Below are 25,682 nucleotides of genomic sequence, written 5' to 3' on the forward strand. Positions count from 1 at the left end.
TTTTACTGGGTCAATTATTAAGTTTTATTATTAAAGAACTCTAAAACGCGTTGAAAATTCACTGTAGTAGCTTTGGTTTTTTTTTTTATTACATGTTTTTTTTTACCAAAAATTGATTTCTTTGTTTTTTTTAATATTATTACATGTTTTTTTTTTTCCAAAATTGTCAATTTTTACATTTTTTTTAGAATTATTTTTGTTGATTTTATTTTTTTACTATTATACTGGTTGAAATTTTAGTTTTTTTGTTTATTTTTTTAAAATACTATAGCTTTTCCCACGTGTTTTTTTTTCCGCTTTTGTTTCCTTTTTTTTACATATTTTGTTTTTATATTGATCTGGTTGAAAACTTAGCTTTATAGCTTTTTTTCAAAAAAAAAAAAAACACTATGGATTACTACAATATTAGCTTTTTTTTTCCTTTTAATTTTTTTAATGAATTTTTTTTGTTTGATTTAGTTTATTAATGTTAAATTTTTTTTATTTAGTTATCAGATTTTCGTGATACAGATATCGGGTTTGATGGGTTGACCTGATTTGACGAGTTATTTTTTTCATTTTGTTTAGTTTGTTAAAATTAATTTTCTTTCTATTTAATTATCAAACTTTCATACTTTCATGACACGTATCCTGAGCTTGACGGGTTAACTTGGTTTGATGGGTTAACCCAGTTAATTTTGGGTAAACCCGTTATTTTTTATCAAATTTTCATGACACAAATCTCAGGTTTTACGGGATAACCTGGTTTAAAGGGTTAATCCAATTAATTCATTTTTTTTCTTTTTCTTTATTAATTTTTTCCTTCTTGTTGATTTTTTTACTTTGTTTTTTTTTAATTAGTTTATTTAATTATCACACTTTCATGACACGACCTTATAGCCAGACCCACATCCAATATTCTTGAGTCCGATGTTGTAGTTAGGTTCACTTAAACTTGAGTCATGCAAGTTTAATTTTATTATAAATATTACTTTTAGGTCAGACGTTACAGTTCGACCCAAGATTCTTGGGTATGACCTTGTAAAAAATTTTAAAATTTTAAAATTTTTATTTTTTAATATTTTTATATAAAAAAAATAACCTACGACATCGCGCGGCTCATGTTTCTAGTAACTATGATCTTGCGTCGTCGTTTTCTTGAAAAAATATTGCAAAAAAATAAATACCCTTACCAGTGACGTGTATTGTTGGGAGATCAGTCACCCAAAAAAAAAAAAACAAATATACAAGGAAATTAATTTCCATTTACTTATTAGAGACGCTCTCTTTCATACACTGTGGCTGTTAGATAGTGCAGCACGCCTCTCCTGTAACAGAGAAGACATATATAATAACAATAATAATTATTATTATATTTCATGCTCTACGCTTATTGCGATATATTTATATTACTAGTTGTTCTCCCTCTCCTCCAATCCTCTCTACTGGCATATAGAAATTTTTTGATCTAAAAAAAGAGCATTCGGTGTAAGACAGAAGACTATATTGACGAAGAGCAATGGCCACTGACGGTGATGCGGTTGTTGGATTCGTCGGATTGGATGATTTGAGCTTAGACATGGCCGCTTCGCTTCTTCGTGCTGGCTACAAAGTTCAAGCTTTCGAGGTGATCACTAGAAAAGTCTTTTCTTTTCCTTGCTTTTTAATTTTGCTTTTGAATTTTTGTTTGGTTGCTGAGAACAACATGGAAGGACATTTCCATTTCGTTTTGGTTTCCTGGAAAAAAAGGGGATAGGATCGAGAAAATGCGTCTTGGAGAGCCGTGTGGGAATCTCACAAAAGTTTAGGGAGAATTCAGTTATTCTATTTTTTTGCTTTGATTTACTTGAGAAATATTTTTGTTTTACATAGAATTATGTAACCGTTATTTTAGAAAACAAATTCAAAAGAAAAAAAAGGAAACGAAGTCATTTCTAAAATTTGTAACTGCCAAGAACGAATGAAGAAAAGTAATCTTTTTGTATTTACGTTGCTTGCCCTCATATTTACACTTGATATTTTGAATGAACTAATTTGGGATATTATATTGATCAAAATATATTTTTCTTACAAAAATAAAATAACCCAACTATACCTGCCTAACAAGACAAATTTAGAAGCTATTCGGCATTATAGTTGAAACTGTGTTTAGGTACGTTTTGAAATTACATTTAACTTGAAAAATTATTAAATTAATATTTATATAGTTCTTCATTTTATGAAAAAATAAAAAAATTATTTTGATATATATATATATATATATATATATATATATATTATTTTGAAATTTCCACGCTGAAGGAGAACGTGTCTTTATTGAATTCCTTGCAGACCTATCAAAACCAATGTATATGTTATATCCCAAGGATACCTTTTTATCTTCAATCTTTCGATCAATATCACAGGCATACCTTGACCTTATCTTAGGTCATACCACCATCGCAAGTTGGTGAAATTAATGTTTGATTAGTGGAAAGTAGGTCCAATCCACTACTTAAAAGTCATGTTTTTTTTTTTTGGTTTCGCATGTATTGATTATGCCAATCGTATTATTGTCTCTTACAATCATTTTTGCAACTCAATGTATAAATTTAACTAATTTTTAATAGGTTATTTGATCGGCAAATTAGTTATATTTTAATTGGAATTTTCTTGTTCTGCAGATAGATGAAACTTTGGTTGCTAAATTTTTGAATCTAGGGGGAACGAGAAGTGCCAGCCTTATTGAGGCTGGGAAAGGTAAACAATGCTCGGATATGTGTCTCCGTTTTACTGAAATGTTTTCAATAGCTACGCTACTTGGGGTGGGGTGCCACTTCTTTAAATGGCTCCATGTTTTGTTGGTGGGATGCATGGAATGTGTGTGATACATGATGTTTATATTCCACGCAAAATTTCATTTTTAATTGGGTTTCCAGAACTCAGAGGAATGTGGATAGAACATGTTTATATTCCATGTAACGTTTCTTTTTACATGTGCCACTAGAACTCAAAGTCATGGGTTTTTAAATTTTAGGAGCAATAGCTGTGGAATTGGTGTAGGCATGAGCGGAGAAATTTTATGAAGCTTATGAGCAATGGTGAGATTTTATTAATTATTTTCTAGATTAATTTTGAAAAAAAATAAATAAAAAAAATAAAAAAAATACCAGATGGAGATATGGATCATGGATTCTATTTCCTCTTTCTTCTGTCTATCTCTTCTTTTTAAAGTGCTACCATAATTTTTTTTGGCACTAGTGGATGTGTGTTTGAATTGGGACCCATTGGACCTGGTCCATAGACAGAACAGTTGTTTTCCTGTCAACAGGCAATCAAGATTTAAAGATGTTATGTTGGTTTACCATCAGATGGTGGAATCCCTTGCCTTTACTCCTTTTGTAATTTAATTCGCATCCAACTATCTGAGAAGCAAAATATTCCTGTGGTTGTATTGATTTTATCCCTGGTGCTCTAAGCAATCAAATAGAGTGTAGGCCTTTGGTGTCCAACAGAAAGAACTGAAGAAACGGCTTGGTAGACTGGACTAAATAGGCTTTAAGGGACCTTTCTCCAGGTATAATAAATGTGGTACCTAGTTGTGAAGGATTAGCAAAAAATTGGAAAATGTAAAAACGCGTGTTGAGGTTTGTCAGGCATTCAAGCATAAACTCATACCAAAGTCTTACAATAGGCAGTGCATGTCTTCTGCTGCAGCCTGTAGCACAAAAGTGAAATACATTCCTAGCTTCCCTTTAGCTGCCATTTAGACTTTGCTTCTTTGCGATCGGATGTTTCCGTGATACCAATGATGGCATGTGCTTTCCTTAGGTTATACTTGTACTCCATGGGATGACGCATATGATAACTCTCTAAGGATACCTGGTATAGCCTGATATCATAGAAACTGATTGATGCTTACCTACTCTCTTCCCGCTTCTTACTTTTGTGTGAGGGGATCCTTGAAAGTATAAACAACTGCCTATTGAATTCATGCTCTGAACTTAAAAAACTTTCACATTTAATTTCACTTTTGAAGTGTCATGATTGTGTTTTAATTTGATGTCTTGTAGTTTTATACATCCTTCTTTTCCCAAAAATTGTCCTGTAGTATTCTGATTTTGATAGATGCATGGAAACTTTATGTTATAAAACACTGTTTAAGTCAAATTTCTACATCTTCATCATTGCTACTGTTGATCCACAAAAGTGGAACGTGAGCTAAACGATGATTAATGTGGTGTCGGGGTTCATTCTTACTGATGTCTCGTGTCCTGTGAAATTGTGCCTTAACTCTGTTTTTTTTTTTGGCATACAGAAGTTGCAGCTTTGATTGTTCAAATATCTCACGTGGATCAAATCAATGATGTATTTTTTGGCCAACAGGGTGTTTTGAAAGGTCTTTATGGAACTTATCAATTATACCTCAAGTTATCATTACTTTGTATATATTCAGGATTCTTAACTCATTGGTATGCAGGATTGCAGAAAGGGGCACTCATCATCCTACGTTCAACTATTCTGCCATCATACATCCAGAATCTAGAGAGACGTCTCGGAGGTCATGTATATTGTGAATTTATAATGTTGTCCTTTCAATTTAGTGCCACATTCTCCGGAAAGCATTTCTATTAGTAATCTGGTGTAAATCTTAACTTCATTGCTTAAATTACTTCTCCATGGCAAGGCAATGGAGGATACATTACCGCCCTTTTTCTTTTCTCCTCCCTCTTTTCTCACCTTTTTATTTTTGCCTGTGGAATTTATGTGCATGACTAAGTTCTCTCAATATTAGTGACTTGTAACTTAATTTAGGATTATCCTCTTCATTTTCTGTTAGTGATGCATAACACTTGATCTGCCATTAGGAAGCCTCATTGATAATCTCAAAACATATTATCCCGTTTTGGATGTCAAAGTATAAGGGAACAAGGTATTCATCATAGGTAAAAATATCATATTTCTTAAATCAACTCGTTAAATCTCAAACAGCCAACCATTAACATCAAATGTTAATTATGTATTTCTTCCCTGAGAGGTTTTTTCTGTCTGTTATTGCACTCAAGTGAGTGATATAAATATTAAGATTGGTGGCTAGGACTTGGCAAAATCGGTTGGATAAGTTATGGCGTGCAAGGTTATTTTGCTTTCATATGTAAAGGGAACATATGCATAAAAAAAATAAAATACGGACATGGGACTGTGCATGTTCTTTTGCTCGTCCAACCTTTGTTGTAAAGCTACTTTGCCGCAATCACAAATTGACTCGTCTACTTGAAATTTTACTGAAAACTATTATCAATTGAGCATTCTTCTTTCTTTTTGGCAATCATTCATGATCCTGTCAGTTGCTCTCTTTAGGAAATAACAACCCTCATGCATTGGTACTGAAATCAGTTTATTCTATTGATCTCACAGATGAAGATTCGATGGCTCATCTAATAGAAGCATATGTCTCCAGGGGATTTTCTGAAGTCTTAAAGGGAAGAACCATGGTAACACTGTTTTTTACACTAACAACTATGCCTTCTCTATCTGCTTATTATTTGTTGTAGCAGTCCAATTCCACATTGTTATCAGATAATTTGAATAGTGGAGAATGCTGATTACTTTGATTTATCTAGATTACATCCTCAGGAAGGTCTGAAGCTAATGCGAAGGCGCAGCCTATTCTTTCTGGTAAATTCATTTTATAATCTACAATCATTCTATAGGAGCATGTAGGCAATAGAATTGGTGAGGCAATTTGTCTATGTATTCTCTTATACAAATTATCATTATCTTTTACAGCAATGTCCGAAAAGCTTTTCACCTTCGAAGGTGAAGTAGGCACTGGAAGGTGTGATTTCTTCTTGGTCTTGTTAATCTTCCCATAATGTATTATAAACACTGTGTAATTGTATATTCTTGCTTTCATGTTTTAACTTGATTATTCTAGAAATAATGCAAGTATTAGAAAAAGGCAAAATGACATGGTAATTTAGACAAGTGACAAAGCGCTTCTTGGATTTGATTTCAGAATGTAGGACTACTCAAATAATGGTATGGCATTTTTATTTTCTAGAATTTGATATTTAGTTCTGTTCTCCTTTGCTTCACAGTAAAATTAAAATGGTGAATGAGCTGCTTGAGGGCATTCATCTTGTTGCTGCACTGGAGGCGATTTCTCTTTGCACTCAAGCTGGAATTCATCCATGGATAGTCTATGATATTATTTCCAATGCTGCTGGAAACTCATGGTGAGTGTTTGTGACTAGATAGTTCCTTTCTTTTTATTTATAAAAGAAGAAAGTTTTTTTGGATAAAACTGCTTCAAGAAGCAGTTTGAAGATTCTAGCATTCTGCTGTAACCAAATACTCCAAATCGCAGCAAGTACAAGATTCAAAAGTTTTTGCAATCCTCTTCCTTCCCCATTCCAGTTTCCACCATGCATAGAAAAGAGTGAAAAGCTTAGTTTTACAAAGATAAAAAATTAAATTTCAACTAGCTCCATCAATTTCTTTGTTAATCATCCTGCCTGCTCCACCAGGCAAGCGTGCTTGCACACAAAAAAAGAGCAAATAAACATACAAGGATTTCTATGTGATTCGGTGATTGATAGAAATAAGTGTACCTGTTGATATTTGAGATATATAGTTAACATGCAGGCTAGCAATTTTGTCTATTTTTATTTCCCTAACCAGTAAAACACACTTGCATGGATGTGGCAACTATGCATTTCCTGGAACGTATACAACATGACTAGGACAAAGTTACATGTTTGGGGCACAAATGCAGATCTCATCTGATAATCAGCTTTGAGTCATACTGTCTGTTTCCTCAGAGTCACAGTGATTCGACACTCTTTGTAGCCAACTGTGTTATTCAACAAAACATCACATGGTAAATCTCTCATTTCTAAGTCAGGGGATAATTACCAAGATTAAGAATCCATTAGGTGGTGGTATTGGTTTTGCCTCCCATCACTTTTCCACGGTTTTTCACAGCTCATATTCAGGCCATGCTCTTTGATATTTTGCACTGTGTGCTTTGCTACCTTTATAATGATGTCCTTTTGAGCTCTTTCCACTCTGTTTTTTCCATTATTTGTTGGCGATGGGGTGATTCTTTTGTCACTGCAGGATTTTCAAAAATCATATTCCCCAGTTTTTGAGAGGTGATACCAAGGTGCATTCCTACAGGACCGTGGTCCAAAATTTGGTAAGGGATGCTGTTATTATACATGTTTAAGTTTGGTTGCATTTGGAATAATGTGTACAAGCGTGTTTCTTCCAGCTATGGGCTGAATTGTTTAGTTTATTGGGTTCATCTCGTGTAGGTATAATTAGTTAGTTTTGACTTTTGAATGCTGAATTTCTATTAAATCGAAGGTTGAAACTTGGTTCCTTTGCTGATGGATCACATGCTAGACAAGTTAACTCACACATCCTGATTTATTCATATAATTCTTTGTAAAACTGTTTATAGATGCTAACAATCTAATACAACTAACTGAGGCAGGATGAGAATAACATAAATAAAATGAGATAGTGTTTAACTTATATTTAACAAGTCTTCTACAGGGAGCTGTTTATTGTTGTATGCAATCATGTAAAGTATGTCAAGGCAGGAAAAAAACAAACAAACAGGAGAAGCACCTGTTGGCTGAGCAGTATAGCAGATTGGTAGTGATAATGTTAGAAGATTTAGTAAATAAAGTTGTTTTCACAAATTAAGCCGCTATGGAGTTAGAGATGATGAAGAATTTGTTTGTTGAAAATAAAATTCACACTGACGTAGAGTTTATAGTTGGGGCCAGAGAGATGTGATTGCTTGTGAAGATGTTGTAGTTGAGGTACAGGCTCCTACTATTTTTGGACTGCTAGGAAACTTGAATTTTGGTGGAATAGTAGTGGGGGTCTGGGCATTTGAAACTAGCACCTGTAAAAGTTTTCCATGTGAATTTTGAAATATACCATCAGATATTTTTGGATCTTGTCTAAAACCGTTTGAGCATGTATGGATAGATTAGAGAATCCTGGGGAAGTTGTAATTCTAACAACTCAACTAGTTATTTTCAGCTAACTTTAAGTTCCAGATATTTAAATATTTGATAACATATCTATCATCATTCTATCATTTTTCAATGACCTGAATTAATTTAATAGAAGTGCTAGTGACAGTCACTTTTATTGAGACTGCCTTATCTCAGTCAATTGTATAGTACATGGAAGGTAAGTTCCATATGTCGATGCACCATGTAAAAATGCAAACTTAGCACTCCTCTTGACTAAATGACTCAAGTTTTTGATGAGTACCTTAACCTTTTATTTGCATTTACCAGATGATACTTGAGACTGATGGAATTTTCAAATTTTAGGGTATTGTTTTGGATACGGCCAAATCGCTTATATTTCCTCTTCCACTTTTGTCTGTTGCTCATCAACAACTTATTCTTGGTAAACTCACAATCTGATATACTCATTGCTTAATTTCTCTAATCAACTAGTTTCCTTCTCAAAAATCTCCCTCCTATCAGGATCTTCATATGGTCAGGGTGATGATAGTGATGTCTCATTTGTCAAGGTTACCCCCCTGTACTTGTGTTATAAAATTTCATTTGCAGGTCATTATAACTTGCTTTTAGGCTATTATTATTGAAAATAAATGGCATGACAGATGCCTTGTTATCTTGTGCAATCTTTTTCCAGGTATGGGGAAAGTTGCTTGGAGCAAATATTCAAGATGCAGCCAGTGCAGAGCTCTACGAACCTGAGCAACTGGCAAGACAAATTGTTGGCAAATCTGTTGTCGTGAAGAGAATTGGTTTCATTGGTCTTGGAGCAATGGGTTTTGGCATGGCAACTCACCTGCTGAAATCAAACTTCTGTGTTGCTGGTTATGATGTAAATCCTTACCTTTTTTTTTCCATTATATTTTGATTGAAAGAGTCAGTTCCTGCTTGGAGCTGGATAAGGATTGATTGCTGCCATTTCTGGCCTGAGTATCTTTCATGCAGTACACATTAGAATGGAACTTTGATAACTATGCATCACATATCCTGGTGAAATTTGTTTAACAATTGGAAAATTGAATTGAAATGACCCTGGAATTCTTATCTTACTGTCTACTATCTAATAGTTTATGCTGATTGTCAATGGAAGTAGAATTATTAATTTTTTTAATCCTTCTTGTTATTTAATTAAAAAAAAAACAGTTATAACCTTTTTGAGTAATAAAATGTTATATATTTTCAGTTTTTGAATGTATGCATACAACTTCTCTTTGTGTACTTGCCTGCTTGTGAATTTGTTTATGCTTTGCATGTATATATATTTTGCTTGTGGTGCTTCTATAAGACTTTTTCTGGGGGCTTGTCTAGTTCATACGTATTTTGTAGATTGATATTAATGTGTTTGAATTACCATTGCAAATTTATATTGTTGCATCTTTTCTTGGGTGGCAGGTGTATAAACCAACTCTCACTCGATTTGCAAATGCTGGTGGTTTGATTGGCAACTCTCCAGCAGAAACATCTAAAGGTTATTTTGAGCCACAAGTATAAGTTTGATTTGCTTTTTCAAATATTCTATACAACATTTATAGTCCTTTTATGGAGCTAAAATGATTGGTTTCTTTAACATTTCTTGTTCAGATGTTGATGTACTAGTAGTTATGGTCACAAACGAAACTCAAGCGGAGAGTGTTTTGTATGGAGATCTAGGAGCAGTTGCAGGTACCTTTCTAAAGCAAAATGTGTACATTGAGGTGAAGATGCTAACTTTATTTTTGTTTTTTTATAGCCTTACCATCAGGAGCATCTATCATCCTATCTTCTACAGTATCCCCTGCATTTGTGAGCCAACTGGAGCGACGCCTACAAGGTATGTCCTATATAAAAGTATAAACATTTATACTTTCAGCTATGCAAACTCCCAATGTGAAGATCTATTGTGTTCTTATTCAAATACATGGTTGTTTGTGTGTGTATATATATTCAACTTACAGAAACTGTAGGTTCTAGCATCATTTTTAGTTTTGTAAAATCGACAATTCTCCAATATTAAATCTGTTCTATTATAATTCAAGAATGCTTAAAAATGACAATAAAAAGTTTATGTATTAGTAGGCAATTAAATCCATTAACCAGTTATTGCGAGGAGGAATTTGGAAGCAGTTCCTACCCTTCAACATTTTTTCACGAAGTAGTTACACTGAATATATCAAAAAACATTTCCTTTTTCTTTTTGACACCAGTCATTCCTGCACTACAAATCCATACCAGAGCACTATCAAAGCATGTAGAAATTATTCTTTCCTCTCTTTAGCCCAAATAATGGGTTTCAGAGAGCCTGACCCAAACAACAACTAGAATCATGAATGGATTCTGGTTGTTTACTTGCTCGACCTTTCCTGGTATGGCGTGAACTAAAAGAACTATTCATTCAACTAATGTGTTGTTAGCTAATCTGTTACTATAAATACATAGGAAAGACTTAAAGATATTGAAAACTAATATTCATAGATCTTGGGAATGCAAATAGATATTATAAAAGGAAAATGCATAGTTTAATTTTCATTCTTGCACATCTAAGATCTTGGAGTTGAATAATGCCATTTCTTTTTAATGATGTAAAAGCACGACGTGACTGTTCAACATTGTCTTCTTAGAAAGTTAAAACTTGAATTTGGCATTAAGCTAGAATGATGATGGAGAATTGAAGTGTGGAAAAAAGCATAAGAAAATGCAACAGAAAATGAGCTAGCTGAGTTTACACATGGATGAAGATTACAAGTCCATTCACTTTTACCTTTTTTTATTTTACTTATTGTTTTTTATTTTAAATGTGTTTCACTTTCTTTGCATCTTCTCTTGTTTGTAGGGGGCTTTTTCTCTCTCTCTGTATTTGTAATGTGTAGAATTTTTGGTCTTGTTTCTTAATGAGTTTGCTTGTCTTGATTCACAACAGAAAACAGTGGTTATTTTTGGTTTAAATATTGTGTGCAATTTCTTTATATGCATGCAATGAAATAGCAGTGCCACTGCTAATTGAAGGAACAACTTATGGTTTAAGCTTGTTTAGGATGCTCGATTTTGTTTTTTGTGATTATCACCCCTATCATGCCATGTTTCTATGCTTCATTTTTCCCAATATTTTCTTACTCGAAAAAGGCAAATATCATAGGTGAAGGCAAGGGCTTGAAATTGGTGGATGCTCCTGTTTCTGGTGGTGTCAAGAGGGCCTCAGAAGGAACACTTACGGTCTAACAAAAAATTCTAAATTGGTTCATTTTGAAAGCAGCTATGTATATTTCGATAACTGTTTCTCAAAGTAATTTTATATTGCTGTCAGATAATGGCTTCTGGTACTGATGAAGCTCTTACATGTACTGGCGCAGTTCTCTCAGGTAATTATCTCATTAAATATTCTTAATTTTGAATGGAGGAGTTTTTGAGATCTAGATTACAACTTACCCATGGTTGTTAATTATGAGCAGCATTAAGTGAGAAGCTTTATGTGATTAGAGGAGGTTGTGGGGCTGGAAGGTATTTCAGCATTAATTTTTCTCTCACCATGCATTATATCATCATTTTGTAGGTTCATTGATCAATTGAATTATGTATTAGTGTACAGACATGCAAAAATTGTCTTATCATGCACTGTCATAGAATTTTCCAGGGAACTGAATTATTACTCTCTGTTCTTTTCAATTATTGCCTTTAGTGGTGTAAAGATGATTAATCAGTTGCTCGCTGGAGTTCATATAGCATCAGGGGCTGAGGCAATGGCGTTTGGAGCTCGATTAGGTCTCAATACAAGGATGGTATTTGATTTTGTCAAGAACAGTGGAGGAACATCCTGGTTTGTTTCATGGAAAATGCACTGCTCTTTTAGTTTCTTTTCTTTTACTGAGCTGGATTTGATAATTTTTGTTATTGTCTTAGCCTTTAATACTAATTTTATTTGAAATTAACATGTGATTTTTACCCATTTAAGCGATTATTTAAAAAAGGATGGTTCTTGCATCCCTTTTCACTAGGATTCAGCTACTTAAATTCTTAAGTTCATAGATTAATCCGGGGAAAAAAAATTGTATCCATTTGCAGGATGTTTGAGAATCGTGTTCCGCACATGTTGGACAACGATTATACACCGTATTCTGCACTCGATATCTTTGTGAAGGATCTGGTCTGACTGACATTTATCTTGCATTATGTTTGAACGATGCAATTATTTTGATTCCTGGTTGATAGCTTTTTAAAACTGCTCTAAAATCATCTACAGGGAATTGTTTGCCGTGAATCGTCATCCCTTAAAGTTCCACTTCATATTGCAACTGTTGCACACCAACTATTCCTGGCAGGTGTTGTGATCTTCTGATTTCCAGTTGTTATGTTTTCCCTTGTCCTTCTTTTGATATTTGATCTATATACAATAATTTTTAATTTAAAAAGTTTTAGCTAGCTAAAGATAAGATTTATCTTATGTTTATGGTGAGATATGTGAGAATGATGTGTTTCAAGGTAAGTTGGATGTAAGAAGAAATTCTTAGTTTTTTCTGTTCCGTTTCACAAGATATGACAATGCAGGATGGAGAATTGGGACCTGCTTTGCTTTTTCTTATTAGGATCAATCATCCACAGGGAGGTAGGGATTGGCTGGATAGTCAAGAAAAGGACAGAAAATGCATGAATTATTACCAGTAGTAGTGTCTTCTTTGGCATAGAAAAGAGCTACTTGCACAGAAGGTCCAAAAGGCAGGACAGGAGATTGAGGCTTGTCATTATTGTTGATTGCTCTATAGTGTGTAGAATGGAGCAAAAGGATTTTTTTCACTGACCTCATGCTGTTGGAGAAAGGTTATCTAAGCTGTCAAAACCTGCACAATCTAGAAGGAGAATGAAGCATTTGAATAATGGCCCCTGATTCAACCTATATATAAGTGGGAACTGAGCTGAAAGTCAAGCAACATTTAGCTTATTAACTAGAACTTTCAATAGCTTCAGACTTTGAAAGAGACAAAATGGTGACAAAAGACTTCAAATTATTTTTTTCTGTCAAATTTCAAAGATAAGGAAATGAAAACAATTAGACTGGATGCCTTGGACATGCAGGTTGTAGCGAAAATTTTTCTGCAGGATATGTGATGGAAAACTGGCAACATATGCCTTTAATAATCATCTATGTTTTGAAAATGTTTCTCATGCTAGTGCATATACGGATTCTCCTTTACACTTACTTTAGTTACCTTGCTTATACATACTAGTTGAATTTCATGAATGAGCAGGCTCTATATGTGTACTAGTTGAATTTCAATTTTAATAATAATCTATGTTTTGAAAATGTTTCTCATGATAGTGCATATACGCATTCTCCTTTGCACTCACTTTAGTTACCTATGCTTATATGCCCTAGTTGAATTTCATTATTGAGCAGGCTCTGCTGCTGGCTGGGGTCGGCAAGATGATGCAGGTGTGGTGAAGGTATAGCAATTACTTTTGAAATGTAAAACATTTGGAAGTTATTATATATGAATGAAGTCAGATGGTCACAGGTTTAACTGCAATTTTTTCTTGTATCAGGTTTATGAGACCCTCACAGGTGTTAAAGTTGAAGGAAAACTTCCTGTACTTAAGAAAGAAGTTGTCCTGCAGTCTCTTCCACCTGAGTGGCCCCTGGACCCCATTGATGATATTCATAGACTGAACCAGAGCAATTCAAAAACGTTGGTGGTTCTAGATGATGATCCAACTGGAACTCAAACTGTTCATGATATTGAAGTATTAACAGAATGGTGATTTCTTGCCTCTATAATGTATAATTGTTTTGCAAACCTGACCATCAGACTAAAATATAAAAAATTTCAATATAAATATATGTTTTCATTTCTTTCTGAAGTTTAGTTGTTTCATCCTTTTGTCTTAAATTCAGTTCTTTCTTCTGTCAATTCCATTATGCAGATAGAAAGCCTTGATACTCTATATCTGTAAAACAAACAGGCCCTTTTGAAGGTGCCTTTGCTAATTTTAAATAACCGTGCCTGCTCTCTTTGCAGGAGTGTTGAGTCACTAGTTGAGCAATTTAGGAAAAAGCCTGAATGCTTTTTTATCTTGACCAACTCCAGGTCATTGAGTTCTGAAAAGGTAAACAACTTTCTTCACATCTGATGTTATTTCTATTCATAAAGCATGTATCTTATTACAAAAGAAAAGAAAAGCAAGTACTTATTCATCTTACAATATCTACTCAAAGGAAAACAATTTACTTGTTTGAGACTTGTATTTTTGATTACCCAATTAACTGTTTACAGGCGAGTGCATTGATTAAAGATATCTGTGGAAACCTAAGCATAGCCGCTAAGTCAATTGAGAATATTGATTATACAGTAGTTTTGAGAGGCGATTCAACACTACGTGGTCATTTTCCAGAGGCAAGGATGAAGGCCCTTGAGTGTCGTATTATCATATTGTCAACACCTTCATAGCTTACCTTATAAAACCACATTATGATGTACTTGATTTATTTAGGAAGCAGATGCAGCAGTTTCACTACTTGGTGAGATGGACGCATGGATCATTTGCCCATTTTTTCTTCAAGGAGGCCGTTATACAGTCAAAGATATACACTATGTTGCAGATTCTGATTGGTACTGGGCTCCTCTTGTTAGATCATAGTGATTCTTCGTTGGCATTTTGCATAAGAAAACCCCTTTGTTTGCAGGCTTGTCCCTGCAGGGGACACAGAGTTCGCCAGAGATGCTTCTTTTGGCTACAAATCTTCAAACCTCCGTGAGGTCTATCTTGTTCATCCTTGTCTTGTACTTAAAAGGATGTTAGATATGGTACTGACTTTGTGACTTTCTGGATTTTCAGTGGGTTGAGGAGAAAACTAGAGGCCGTATTCCTGCTAGCAGTGTTTCATCTATATCTATCAATCTTTTGAGAAAAGGTGGGCCAGATGCTGTTTGTGATACTCTTTGCAACTTGCAGAAGGTATGGATAATCAGCACTTGGTGCATGTCTGAGTGATGTATCCATGCATTAATTGGATGGGAAATAGTTTTGCCATGGCTTTGTGATTAAAACAAGTCATCTCTCTTCCCATTGAAGTATTGTTTATTGATGGTTTACTTTTTATAAACTGAAATAGGGTTCAACTTGCATAGTGAATGCGGCAAGTGATCGAGACATGGCTGTATTTTCAGCTGGAATGATTCAGGCAAATTTCTTGCTATTATATGTTTTAAATATTCTTTGTTGTGCCTAGCTAAAATCTTATGAAGCTTTTACATGCTTTTGCGTATTGAGCAGGCAGAATTAAGGGGGAAATCCTTTTTATGCCGCACTGCTGCTAGTTTTGTTTCTACCCGAATTGGAATTATTCCAAAAGCTCCAATACTGCCAAAGGATCTAGGAATAAACAAAGAAAGAAAGGGCGGGCTTATAGTTGTGGGGTCGTATGTTCCCAAAACAACAAAACAGGTTGAAAAATGGGGGACTTTTGTTTTCTTTTTATTTTATGCCCACGGGGCTGTGATTTTCTACAGTGTTAACATTCATGTTTTTCATTAACTCACAGGTTGAAGAACTTAAATTACAATGTGGCCACTTTTTAAAGAAACTGGAGGTAATACAGATGCATGTGTTTTTGTATTTTCTCAATCATGGTGTTAGTTTTGATTCTCTTCTTTAAGGAATATGAGATATTATCTATCAGTAACTGGACATCCATAAGTTGTCATTTGTTCATGTACATGTACTCAAATATAACTGCCAATGCAAGGGACTATTAATTATTTTTTCTTTTGTTATGAATAGGTTTCTGTTGATAAACTTGCCATGAAGTCATTAGAAGAGAGGGAGGAGGAAATCAATAGAGTGGCTGAGATGGCAAATTTGTTCATTGGGGCTTGTAAAGACACTTTAATCATGACCAGTCGAGAACTCATTACTGGAAAAAGTCAGTAATCTTTTCTTTTCTCTCTTGTTGTTTGTGCATATACATCTCATGGTGGTCCATAGAACTGTAAATAATCCAGACCCTTTTCATGCTGGGAATGTATCACCTGAACAACACAATTTTTACGAGCAAAATCTAGTAAGATCATACATTCTCAATAGGAATAGAGCTCAGTTTTTTTTTTTTGAAGAATCTGATATTCTAAAGATAAAGATAAAAATATACAATTCAATGTTTAACAATGACCTGAATAGATGTTCTTATACGTACCATGAACCGAATTAACATGCCTACTAAACCTACCCCCCTACATACCCTGATCCCGAATCTTGTACAACAGCCTGAACATTCCTTATTTGTGGTAAATATGAGATCAACTGCTGATTATCTTCATTTTTTTTCCTTATTTTTGGATAAGGGTTTTCACTATTGAAAATAGGTGCAAAGATAGTAATAGATGTTCTTGAAAGAAAAGAAAAATTTTCAACTCTATCAGTTATTCTTGATATAGAAATTAAGAAGGCCTTTTCTTATTATCTACTTTCTTAAATTGCCAGCTGCTTCTGAGAGTTTGGAAATCAACTTTAAGGTGAGCTCTGCTTTGGTGGAAATTGTGAGGCGGATATCAACAAGACCACGATACATTCTTGCAAAGGTATTTCAATTTGTATAAACCAAAAAAGTTCTATTTCTTGCAGTCAAGTTTTCCTTCTCTATTGTGCTAATAGGCTTTTTAATTGAAAGGTTCTGAGCCTTTCCTGCCCTAGTTTTAACCATACGGATTTGGGATCATTAAGTACAACCCAGAATCTTACCAGAAATCTTATTTATATTTCATTCCAAAAGTTGAATTTTGATTGGAGAGTTCTGCTTGAGACTACTTTTATCTACCTAGGTGGATTTTGCCTTTCAGCTTCCTTGAGTTCTGCTTTCCTTCTTTGTAGCACTAAGAGTGCTGGTAATTAGATTTAATTTTAGATATCTGATATTTTCAGCGTTACCTCTCTGTCATTTAACTTGAAATTGCAATAGACATGTATATTTTGTCTAATAATAAGTGATATCTCTCTTTCTCTCCAAATTTTCTCTAAAGCCATGAGATTATAATAATAGTAAGTCCACTTTATTTTGGTAATAAGCAAGTCCACTTTTGTTTTTCACTTGCTTACCCTTCAGCATTGTTTTCATAATCCATACAGTGACTGATCTCAGAACTTTTAACTAATACAATGTAACCATTTAAGTAAATTAACCTTCAAAGGCACATTTCCACTTGGCCAGTATACCTTCTCCTTTAGCTGAGATATGATTCTGGATGCAAGTGGGATTTGACCCCAAGCCCCAGGTCCAATGCTAAGAGACTTTTTACCAGCTTACCCACTAATTTAGATGATTCTAATATGTCTTGTTCTAGGGTGGAATCACGTCATCCGACCTAGCTACAAAAGCTCTAGAAGCAAAATGTGCCAAAGTAGTTGGACAAGCCCTAGCTGGCATTCCATTGTGGCAGCTTGGTCCAGAAAGTAGGCATCCAGGAGTTCCATACATTGTTTTCCCAGGTAAAAAAAAATTGTAATTTTATGTAGTTGCTATCTTTCCATAAAATAATGCTATCTTTCCATAAAATAAAAATTGAACTTTTAATTTTTTTTTTTCTTTTGCAGGTAATGTTGGTGACAGTAAAGCACTAGCTGATGTTGTGAAATCTTGGGCGCTTCCTTCCCGACTTTCATCAACAAAAGAACTTCTTCTTGTAAGGACTGCAAATTAATTGTTTAAATACTGGATTTATTTGGATATTGAAATGTGTAGATATTGATATTATCCTTATAAAGAACGCAGAGAGAGGTGGATATGCTGTTGGAGCATTTAATGTCTATAATATGGAAGGGGCTGAGGCTGTTGTAGCCGCAGCAGAGGAAGAAAATAGTCCTGCTATTCTACAGGTCAGAATGACATTTTATAAGTTAGACGAGTGATTTAGGAGACAATATATGGTATTAAGCTTGTCTTTTGGGGCATGGATGTGAGCTTCAGCCTTTTTACAATTATGGCTCCTTACTAAATTACCAAAAGCTGTGTTCTTTCAACAGATTCATCCTAGTGCACTGAAGCAAGGAGGAATTCCATTGGTTGCTTGTTGTGTCTCTGCTGCTGAACAGGCCAATGTAAGTTTGTTTTTCATATCTTAAAATATATTTTTTTAGGGAATTTGAAAGGGTAAGAGAGGAAGACAAGCGTTATGGTATGGATTTTGTGGTTTTTGCACCGTCATTTTATTTTCTGACAATTTTCCAGATGAACCAAAATATGTGCCAATTTTCAAACTATAATAAGCAAGTTAAAGTTCCCTGGAAAGATCACTAAAAATTCAATCCCCATCGGAGCCATTATTTTTCATCTAGGATCAAAATCACTTAAATGATTGGGTACTCTAGATAAAGAAGACAAATGCATCAAATAGATGAAAAAAATACTTTTTTTGGTCTTTTTTAGACAGGATAATAAATTATAATCTACATGCATGTTTTGCAGGTTCCAATCACTGTTCATTTTGATCATGGAACTTCAAAGCAAGAGCTAGTTGAAGCTCTTGATTTGGTGAGTGCTGCTTGTTATCCACGAAAAAAAAATTACATGGTTCAACAAACTACGTAATTTTTTAATATTGGCAACTCCTTCCATTTATCTATACCGAGGAATAATTTATTACTGAATTTGCATTTTCTTTGAATCCAAAATCATGCCAGGGATTTGATTCATTAATGGTAGACGGTTCACATCTTTCTCTCAAGGATAATATAGCATACACGAAGTATATATCACTTTTGGCCCACTCCAAAAACATGCTGGTGGAGGCTGAACTAGGGAGATTGTCAGGGACAGAGGATGATTTGACTGTTGAAGATTACGAAGCAAGGCTGACTGATGTTAATCAGGTCAGTAGACTTCTTAATTGATTAAAAAAAATAACTATACCCGTATTTTTGATACATCCAAAATCACAATTGTCTTCATTTAAATTTCAGGCTGAAGAGTTCATTGATGAGACTGGTATAGATGCTTTGGCAGTGTGTATTGGGAATGTACATGGAAAGTACCCTGCAAGTGGTCCAAATCTTAGACTTGATTTGCTTAAGGTGAAGTATAAACAATCAAATGTTAGCTATTTTTCTGTTGTCATTGATTATGTTAAAATTGAGAGCTGAGATCTATCTATTAGATTTCACCTTCTCAGTGTGAGACGGTCAATGATTCTGTGCTGTCATGCTTTAGTTCTATTGATTATATGTTTTATGCAGTCTATGTTTGACCTTTTCATGCATACTATATTGCTGATTGATGTTTTATAAGTATGAGAACGATGTTTGCACAGAGGGAAAATGAGGAAGAAAGACTATTTTATATGGATTCTTGAGCTGCCAGTCTGTTTCTTAGATCTTTGATCTGGCATCATCATCTATGTTTTTAAGATGGAGGTTAAAAAGCGATTTTAGACCCTCAAAAAGCAAAAAAGTATATTGCAACCATGTAAATGTTCCTCTGCAGCATATTCCTGATGTAATGCAGAAATCAACTTATTGAACTTGTACATCTTAGTGAAACTATAAACCCCTTCAAGTGCGTCACCATTTTCCTGTAAATCTAATAGGCTGTTTGCAAAATTTGGTTTAAGATGTAAAGATCATCCACTTCTAATTTGCAAACTCAACTATTTCCGCTTTACTTATTCTTAACGCTTCCATCCTTAGGATTTGCATGCCTTGAGTTCTAAGAAAGGTGTATTTCTGGTGCTGCATGGAGCATCTGGCTTGTCCGAGGAACTTATCAAGGTACTCCTCTCCCCCCCCCCCCCTGCGCGCCCGTGCATGCATGTAAAACTGTGATACATATATATGATGCAAAGGCATTAGTTTTGTTGGAGCTATCTGTTATAAGGGCATATATACTTATCAGATTCAACAAAGCCTAAATCAACATTGCTTAATGAATCTGCGACTGATTAACATAATCAACCTCCTTGACTGCATCAAACAGGCTAGTATTCAGCGGGGTGTGACGAAGTTCAATGTTAACACCGAGGTGCGCAAAGCTTACATGAACTCACTAAGCAACCCCAAGAAAGATCTGGTCCATGTGATGGCTTCAGCAAAAGAAGCCATGAAAGCTGTGGTAGCAGAGAAGATGCGCTTGTTTGGTTCATCTGGAAAAGCATGATTTTTTTTCCCGTTTGCTAGCAACATTGTAAGAAAGAAGCAAGTAATGAGCTAATCATAAGGACTAGTCCCCCATTCATTGTTCCATCTAAAATATTCAAGCTGTAATAATTTGTGGCCTTCTCTGTATGTTATTGGCACGCCTTATACGCCTCGCCGGCTAACCATTTAATCTATTATTTTTGTCACTCCCATGGTAACTAATCGTTTTTGCTTCCATTTTGGAGTCCTTGCAGAACTGATTTGATGTATGGATTGACAGTGAGGAGGAGCCTTTGATTGACAAGGCCTTGGTTGATTTAGAGAAGGCTGATCTTCAGCTCAAGGTGAAGTATTTAGGGGTTCTAGATCAAGGCATATAGTTATTCTTAATAATATGTTAGGCATAAAAATAGAAACATGGTGTAGTTCCCTACATAATCCACATCGCTTTGATAGGTCTAGGAAGTGTGTAACTCTTGATGCACAAATTATATCTGTAGTGTCTCTGCTGATTGTAGTGATAGATAGCATGTCACTGTGTGAGCTGGTGTTTAAGGGTTTTTTTTTAAAAAAAAAAAAAAAAAAAAAACTTAGGGCTCTTTGTATAGATCAATACTTGTACCATCTTTGTCAAGACTTTTGTTTTTGAGATCCAGAAGCTCCCCCGAATTCGTTTTTCCCTTGGTAAAGCCGAAAGTATTTTTTTTTACCCCAAATCTTTGAGCCTTTCTAACAAATCAGTGCTTTTGAAGCTATTCAAAATCTGTTTCTAAGCAAGAAACACTCGCAAATCAACTCTAAAATTAGTTCTCCTTTATCAATTTAAGATAGAATCAATTTCAGATTTTAAAGAACTATTTATTTATTTATTTTTTAAAAATGCCTAGTTCTTGATACTTTGAAGTAACTTGTCTGTTAGTACTACATCTTTTTCAATAGGCTATTAGGAATCTTCTGTATTAAATTTAATTAAAATATTTTAATATAATTTTATGTTTGCAATCATTTTAACTGTTAAAAAATAAATTTTAAATGGTATAAAATAAATTAGAGACTAACCTATCTAATTTTACTATATTAAAGAAAAGAAATTCATGTTAAAACTAGCTTTCTAAGGATAATATAATAAATAAAATAAACTGAATTCTATTTCTTTTAAAAATATAAATTCAATCGGTTTATCAATTAAATTTAAATTACACATTAGAGAATTGATAGAAATATGTGATTTCTTCACCTTGCTTTGCAATTCAGCATGTGTTATCACATATCTCATTTCAAACAAATAATATTGCTCACTTGTATCATTGGCACCTTTTTTTTAAACAATCGAGAAGATTGCTCTCAAATACTCATAAACAAAGGAAGTTGGAAAACAAACACACAAAACTTCATTTAAAAAAAAATTTATCAATGAGTTTTACGATTCTTTTTTAATAATAAGTTCACTTTTCAAGTTCTTTCTTCCGAACAAGTTTATAATTTGTTACACTCACTATAATATATATCCCAACAATATATGTAAAAATTTGATAGTTACGAACAAAAATTTAGAATTATACTTTCTTTTTTCAATTATATATTCATAACTAAATTTTTTTTTTTTTTAAGTTTACAATAATGGTAATATAAGAAAATTTGATTGCAACAATAAAATAATTTACAAGTGAAAAAGAAGATTATTTAAAAATTGCTATAAAAAGTGTTTTAAGCAAAAAGTAAAATAAAAAATGAAAGAGAGTAAAAACCACTTAAATGATATTTTTTTTAAGTATATATGGAGAATAATATAGGGATCATAATTAAATATGAACTTAGAAGATAATTCAGTTAGGTATATGTTTATACATTAGGTTTTTCCATAATTAATGGTACAATATTGGCTAAGATGAGCATGAAGATATTGTGAATTGAGTTTCAATGTGTAAACATTATATTTTAAGAGTTGGTTTAGCATTATGGTGACAATATAAAAAAATAAAACCTTGAATATATAATGACATTATAGGTGAGGTGAGGTGGCTAAAACATCATGGCAATAACAAATCTAGTCGAGAGGGGGTTTAGACTTCTTTTTTTTTTTTTTTTTTTTTTTTTTTTAATCTCTGCATCTACATAGTCAAACCTCTTGGGAAACAAACCGAGTAAAGCCAAACAAATAAACTTGAAACCAAAGCAAGACTTTCTTTATCTCTGCATCTGCAAAGTCAAATTCATCTTTACTATAATAGTTTCCACATATAATTTTTATAATTGAAAACTAATTTATTGTGGCAATGAATTATTATTAGATCTCCATCTTGATAAAAACAAAAGGTTTATGAAAGGCATACAAGAGCTTTAAAATGCTAAATTAAAATTTAGATTCAGATATTAGAATTCACAAAAATCTTTCTAATATAAAACACCTCTCAAAATATGCTAAAATTATATTTGAATGATTTGCAACTTGACCCATTAAAAACCTGTATTTGAGAACTAAAATTATATACAATGATCACTTCTACCCTATGCCTATACAAATATGCAAACAATAGTATAAGATCACAATAAAGTTGATAATTTTTTTTAAAAATTTGTAATTTCAATCAAGAACTTAGTATGAGAATTACCCAACCATACAAAAGATAGTAAAAATTTTGATTTCTTTATTAAAAATAGTCTTCTTTCAAAAAGTCTACAAAAAATAATTTATATTAAAAAAAAATAATAAATCTAATAGGATTTACCTAATAAATATGGATAAACCAAGTAAATAATAAAATTCAATGATCTTAAATTTAAATAAAGGCTTTTACTATTTCTAAAAAATGTAATAATAACTAAAAGATAAATAAAACAATAGTCCAGCTAATTTAAATAAGACTAAAGTTATTTTCAAAATTTACTAGTAGAATTGAAGCTCAATTTCAAACACATGGTTCTCTCTTATCTTATAACATGATTGGAACCCTTTGAATTGAATTCAATTTAGATTTTTTAATGAAATCTCATTATTGGAGTTATTTTGAGTATTAAGAATTAAATTTCAAATAAAATCTAATCTCAAAAAATTTATACAAAAGTAAATCAGAAATCAACCTTTCTTATTAACAATTCCAAAAAGAACTAATTTAATGTTAAAACTAGCTTTCAAAAAATACCTATCTACCCATATCTTTTTTTTAGAGGCCTTTAAGATAATAAGATAAAGGTAATGATGGTAATATAGAAAATAAAATAAATTGAATTTCATCTCTTCCAAACATGTGAATCCAATTTATTTATGAATTAAATTCAAATTAAACACTATAAATATATCCAATTAAAAATGATAATTGATACAAATAAATTATTAATGAATTAAAAGACATGTTATTTATCTTGGAAAAACTATGTATGTTTAATTTTCAATGCAACTAGAATTGCCTTAAAATTCTTTTGATAGCTTTAATTATAACCAAAATAGTAGTTAAATATCAAAACTAACATATTTAAATTTTATTATTTAAAGAACTTGCAATTTAATGATCAATGAGATGAATTGGTCTCGAAACTAGGAATTCATGTATTTTAAAAATGGGATCTTTCAGTTCTGTCGTCAATACTGGGTTGCTAAATGTTTGTGGGCTTAATGCTCTTAGTTGAGGTATCTCTTTCAAGAATAAAACCAATTCTGAATTATTTATACAAGGAATAAAATATTACAAAAGATTATATACTTCCTTAAATACAAATTTCAAATATAATGAAACAACATAAACTAGATTGAATTCCTGCGAGATGTAGCAGAAAGTTTGTTTTTTTAATTGCAAAGGGAGATCAAACTGCCAAGTATATGATGGAAAACTAGCAAATAACAGTATTGGTTGGATTATGTGCTGAAACCCTTTTCCATGGTAATTCTTCTGTATGTGATTTCCTTCATATGTATTTTGAGTTCGCTTGCATGTCCACACATCCAATTCTACTGATGAGCAGGTTCTGCTGCTGCTGTGGTTAAGGTTCAGAGAGTCATAATTACATAAGAAATGTACAATATGAAAAAGCTATAATAAGTGATTTAAATTCAGTCTGCTTAGCAGCTAGGGTTTTTTCTTTGTTTTCTGCAGCTATTTATATCCATGCTTGTTAGAGTTGGTGAAATGAAACTAAATCCCTGCCATTGTTTGAGCAATTGATTTTCTTGACAACCATTTTCAATTCAGACAACATAATATTACAATAAAAGCACAATCTGTCTAAGCAGAAACAAATTGATATCTTGTACAACAGAGAGCAACAAAAATAAATACTGAAGTTATGAACAGAGTTACATAATTTACTCTGAGAATTCCCTCCCTGAGAGAGATTTATTTAGCGAGCTGGGTTAATTTGTATCTTCTTCTCCTTGCTGGTACCTTCTTTTTCCAGCATTTTTGGCCCTAAATTGATCGAAAAGTGACCTGTCCTTTCCTTTCTCAGACTTCAGCTTGTGAATCCTTTCCATGAGCACACGTTTGTTCTTGAAAACATTTCCTTTCACCTTCATGTACATCTCACTGTATATGTGCTTATCAATTTTTTCAAATTCTCTGTATTTTCGAAGCAAACGTCTCAGCACTCTCATTTTCCTCATCCACAGAACCTTAGATGGTAGCCTCGCTTCTCTCGTTCCCTTCCTCTTTCCATAACCAGCGTACCTCCCTTTTGTCCTGGCTTCTTTCACTTTCCTAATCCTTGATCTTGAGTGCGTTATCATTGGTTTTCGGATGATAAAACCATCCTTTATGAGCTTCCTTATGTTCATCCCTGCAACAGGCCATGCTCTTGTTAATTACTCATGCTTCCAAGAAAGAATTATAAAATTTTACGAAGATTCTTTCCCAGATTACTTTTCAAATGAGCTCATCCATCCTACCAGTAAATCCCATAAGTTCCATGAAACGTTTTGATAGAATTAGCATTACTACAGTAAAACAAAAGAAATTGAAGGTGATAGAATACAAGACTTACTGGAATTGGCCATGGAGATTTCAGTGGTCTCATTAGGATCAAGCCACAATTTTCCCTTGCCACAATCGAGTAAACTAGCAGCTAGCCGCTTCTGCAGCCTCAGTGACACCATTGTTATAGATTGGATGAATTGACAACAGAAATTAATCTTAACTTCTCCTATGAAGAGACAATGGCTCAGTTTCTCATGTATATACGAGGGAGGAGACGTGTGGGCTATCTGTCACGCGTTACTTGGGGAGCAAGTATATGTGCTGAGTTGAATGGATTTATTATTAGCTTATTAATTATAAGTTAAACGGGCTTTTTTTTTTTTTTTTTTCTTGGGGACAAAGTAATTAAGGAACAGAGAATTTCTGTGCAGAAAAAAATGGTGTTAGGGCACTAAACTTTTTCTTACCAGGTTTTGCTTAGCTTTTATTACAAGAAATGAGTTTCAAATCATTAATTATAATTATGAAATTTAAGTAAACACGCGCGCGCCCCACACACACACACATATATATATATATATATATATATATATATATATATATATATATATATATATATATATATATATATATACACTGACGAATAACTATTCTTTGGCAATAAGTTTTATCGCTA

General features: G+C 33.3%; 2 protein-coding genes across 5 annotated transcripts; one reads left to right on the top strand and one right to left on the bottom strand.

Annotated features, from left to right (window-relative positions):
• Window positions 1–1,280: 1,280 nt before the first annotated feature.
• Window positions 1,281–20,777, top strand: LOC118050999 (uncharacterized). Of its 4 annotated transcripts, none has more exons than XM_073404725.1 (44): window positions 1,281–1,606; window positions 2,643–2,718; window positions 3,790–3,843; window positions 4,277–4,357; window positions 4,439–4,519; window positions 5,377–5,453; window positions 5,583–5,637; window positions 5,749–5,797; window positions 6,060–6,197; window positions 7,081–7,159; window positions 8,319–8,397; window positions 8,478–8,524; window positions 8,650–8,844; window positions 9,405–9,480; window positions 9,594–9,674; window positions 9,742–9,822; window positions 11,125–11,201; window positions 11,293–11,347; window positions 11,438–11,486; window positions 11,665–11,802; window positions 12,048–12,129; window positions 12,226–12,304; window positions 13,378–13,424; window positions 13,524–13,735; window positions 13,997–14,084; window positions 14,252–14,371; window positions 14,469–14,587; window positions 14,662–14,734; window positions 14,814–14,933; window positions 15,091–15,159; window positions 15,252–15,422; window positions 15,520–15,567; window positions 15,759–15,900; window positions 16,458–16,555; window positions 17,315–17,459; window positions 17,565–17,653; window positions 17,736–17,846; window positions 17,994–18,068; window positions 18,436–18,501; window positions 18,651–18,839; window positions 18,930–19,040; window positions 19,653–19,733; window positions 19,939–20,160; window positions 20,345–20,777. In XM_073404725.1, exons 1-43 carry the CDS (start codon window positions 1,499–1,501, stop codon window positions 20,116–20,118), a joined length of 4,191 nt encoding a protein of 1,396 aa, XP_073260826.1. In that variant the 5' UTR covers window positions 1,281–1,498; the 3' UTR covers window positions 20,119–20,160; window positions 20,345–20,777. The 4 variants fall into 4 exon arrangements, with proteins under 4 accessions (XP_073260826.1, XP_073260825.1, XP_034917387.1 ...); XM_073404724.1 differs by having other exon boundaries at window positions 20,354–20,777; XM_035061496.2 differs by lacking the exon at window positions 20,345–20,777 and having other exon boundaries at window positions 19,939–20,305.
• A 3,497-nt stretch (window positions 20,778–24,274) lies between these two features.
• On the bottom strand, window positions 24,275–25,251 carry LOC118051001 (large ribosomal subunit protein eL19x-like). The gene is made up of 2 exons (XM_073405051.1): window positions 25,074–25,251; window positions 24,275–24,869 (listed from the first exon to the last, which is right to left on the bottom strand). The coding sequence occupies exons 1-2, from the start codon at window positions 25,183–25,185 to the stop codon at window positions 24,448–24,450; spliced, it is 534 nt and encodes a 177-aa protein (XP_073261152.1). The 5' UTR covers window positions 25,186–25,251; the 3' UTR covers window positions 24,275–24,447.
• Between the last annotated feature and the right edge of the window lie 431 nt (window positions 25,252–25,682).

Source organism: Populus alba, chromosome 15, assembly GCF_005239225.2.
Source record: "Populus alba chromosome 15, ASM523922v2, whole genome shotgun sequence".
Taxonomy (NCBI): Eukaryota; Viridiplantae; Streptophyta; class Magnoliopsida; order Malpighiales; family Salicaceae; genus Populus; species Populus alba.

What these genes read in the sequence shown, in the direction of transcription:
- LOC118050999 (XM_073404725.1), top strand. Translation starts at nt 1,499, where the DNA reads ATGGCCACTGACGGTGATGCGGTTGTTGGATTCGTCGGATTGGATGAT. An exon ending in GTGATGTCTCATTTGTCAAG is followed by an intron (nt 8,525 to 8,649) that starts GTTACCCCCCTG and finishes ATCTTTTTCCAG; the next exon opens with GTATGGGGAAAGTTGCTTGG. An exon ending in TCCATACATTGTTTTCCCAG is followed by an intron (nt 17,460 to 17,564) that starts GTAAAAAAAAAT and finishes TTTCTTTTGCAG; the next exon opens with GTAATGTTGGTGACAGTAAA.
- LOC118051001 (XM_073405051.1), bottom strand. Translation starts at nt 25,185, where the DNA reads ATGGTGTCACTGAGGCTGCAGAAGCGGCTAGCTGCTAGTTTACTCGAT. An exon ending in AATCTCCATGGCCAATTCCA is followed by an intron (nt 24,870 to 25,073) that starts GTAAGTCTTGTA and finishes GGCCTGTTGCAG; the next exon opens with GGATGAACATAAGGAAGCTC.